The 2069-nt window shown below is 62.1% G+C and overlaps 1 protein-coding gene across 1 annotated transcript in view; it reads left to right on the forward strand.

The window, feature by feature from the left end:
- The window catches only part of MCM2 (minichromosome maintenance complex component 2), an 18700-nt gene extending 17508 nt beyond the window's left edge, over positions 1–1192 (forward strand). Inside the window, exons 15-16 of the mRNA XM_040246631.1 lie at positions 88–243; positions 501–1192. Of these exons, the coding sequence (XP_040102565.1) occupies positions 88–243; positions 501–611 (267 nt within the window). The 3' untranslated portion in view covers positions 612–1192. The remainder of the gene's footprint in view (positions 1–87; positions 244–500) is intronic.
- Positions 1193–2069: the final 877 nt, after the last annotated feature.

The following is a 2069-nucleotide window of genomic DNA, read 5'->3' on the forward strand; positions in this document are numbered from 1 at the left end:
AGGCGGGGCCTGAGCTGCATGGGCGGGGCATAGAGCAGGGAGGTGGGGCCTGAGCCCTGGCTGGAGGCTCAGTTGCTGTTCTCTCAGACGTTTGCCCGCTACCTGTCGTTCCGCCGGGACAACAATGAGCTGCTGCTGTTCATCCTGAAGCAGCTGGTGGCCGAGCAGGTGACTTATCAGCGTAACCGCTTCGGGGCTCAGCAGGACACGATCGAGGTTCCCGAGAAGGACTTGTTGGACAAGGTACGGGCGGGGCGGGGCCGGGCGGGGCGGGGCGGGGCGGGGCGGGGCGGTCAGGACGCGCGCGTCTCCCTCGTCCTGCCAAGGAGCCCGGCTGGGCCAGCTCGCAGCTTGTCTGAGTTCAGGGGCGTTGGCAGGCTGCGGTTCTGAGCTCCGTGCCCAGTGGCAGGTTGTCCGGCGGCTGCAGGCCTGTTCGCTCCTCCTGGTGACAGGGACGGAGCCCGCGGTCCGCAGGGCTCACCCAACGCCCCCTCTCTCAGGCCCGGCAGATCCACATCCACAACCTGTCCGCCTTCTACGACAGCGAGCTCTTCCGAATGCACAAGTTCACCCACGACCTGAAGCGCAAGGTCATTCTGCAGCAGTTCTAGCGTCCGGGCTTCACTCTACCCCGGAGCCCAAAGCCAAATGGCGGGGGGCTCCCAGGGTGGGGCTGGGCTCCGGCGTCCGCCCGGGTATTTCTTTCTTCTGCTCTGCTGTCTGGGGACTCATCTTCCAGGGCTGCGTTTTCAGCACCTGCTTCCCACCAGCTGCCCCCACCTGCAGGAGGTTTGCCTCACCTCCTTCGAGGTGCTTGTATTGAGGATCTGGAGTGGAGGGGGCCGCTGTGCTGGAGGACTGAAGCTGTAAGGGTTTCACCAGAGTTGTTGGCCTCTTGGCCTGAGTTCCAGACTTGCAGTCCGGGAACTGAACTGTGTCCCACCGGCTTGTCTCGGCTCCAGTGAGTAGAGACAGCCTGTGGGTCAGCATAGCCTGGCGCCCTCTGACAGCCCCACAGCCTTAGCTTGTGGCGATAGGGGCGAGATGGGGTCGGGGGGGAGGGTCCTTGGAGCTGGGCCACCCCCCTCCCCGTTGCTGTGATGGTCTCTTCTACCTGGCTGTCTTCCCATGCTGTCGTTTGTACATTCAGTTCTTTCTATGGTTTTAGTTTTTAATAAAGTCAAGTAAACCTAAATACTGGTGTCTGTTCAGTTTTCATGTGAGAAGCCAGGCTTTCTTGCACTTCCCTCTGAGGTCCTCTGCTTCTGCTTCTGCCTCTGGCTTTCTGCAGGTGTGGATCAGGCTGACAGAGGGGTTTGCTTTGTGGGTGTGGGTCTCTCTGGGGAGTTTGGTTAGCACTTGCTGTCTGTATGGGATCAAGGGACCTTGGGACAGGCTTGTACACCCGGAGGGGCTGGTGGTGCTCGCCCGGGCACCCCTGTGCTTGGACAACTGCCCTGGGCGGTGCACTCCCGCAGGCCTTCCTATGCCTACCTGGAACGGAGCACAAGTGTCTCCTTGCGTTGGATCTTCCCGTTGTCCAGATTTCCCGTTCTGGAACCTTCCACGACGAGGACTTGGATGCAAGCCCTGCAGACATCTGATGCCTGACGCAACTCCCACGATCCTCCAGAGCCTTGCCAGCAGCTGCCAGGCCTGGGGAGAGTTGGATGTGGTCCCTGCCGGGACAGGGCGGGGGAACGTGGGTCAGCGAAGTGAGGAAGAGCCGGGAGAAAGGGCCAGGTGAGGGGTGGAGGAGGGGAACCCTCAAGGCGGGTGGGTGTGGCTGCAGCGAAACAGGCAGGAGCCCCAGGCCAGGCTGCCCCTCTGTACCTGTATACGCAGAGATGCGCAGGGGCGCATGCGCACTCCACCTGAGGGTGTGTCTTCCACTCCAACCGATCATCCGGTCCCCGTGGTCACAGATGGGATGTCGGCTCCGATACTAACACAGGGGTCCTTGCAGACCTCGTGGTTATGGCTCAGACACCAGCCCCGAGCAGCGGCCTGAGCTCACCTGCACTTTGGTCCAGCTGGGCTGCAGCTCAGACGTCCCCAGGCCCCCTTGG

The sequence above is a fragment of the Oryx dammah genome, unplaced genomic scaffold, assembly GCF_014754425.2.
Source record: "Oryx dammah isolate SB20612 unplaced genomic scaffold, SCBI_Odam_1.1 HiC_scaffold_9, whole genome shotgun sequence".
NCBI classification, from domain to species: domain Eukaryota; kingdom Metazoa; phylum Chordata; class Mammalia; order Artiodactyla; family Bovidae; genus Oryx; species Oryx dammah.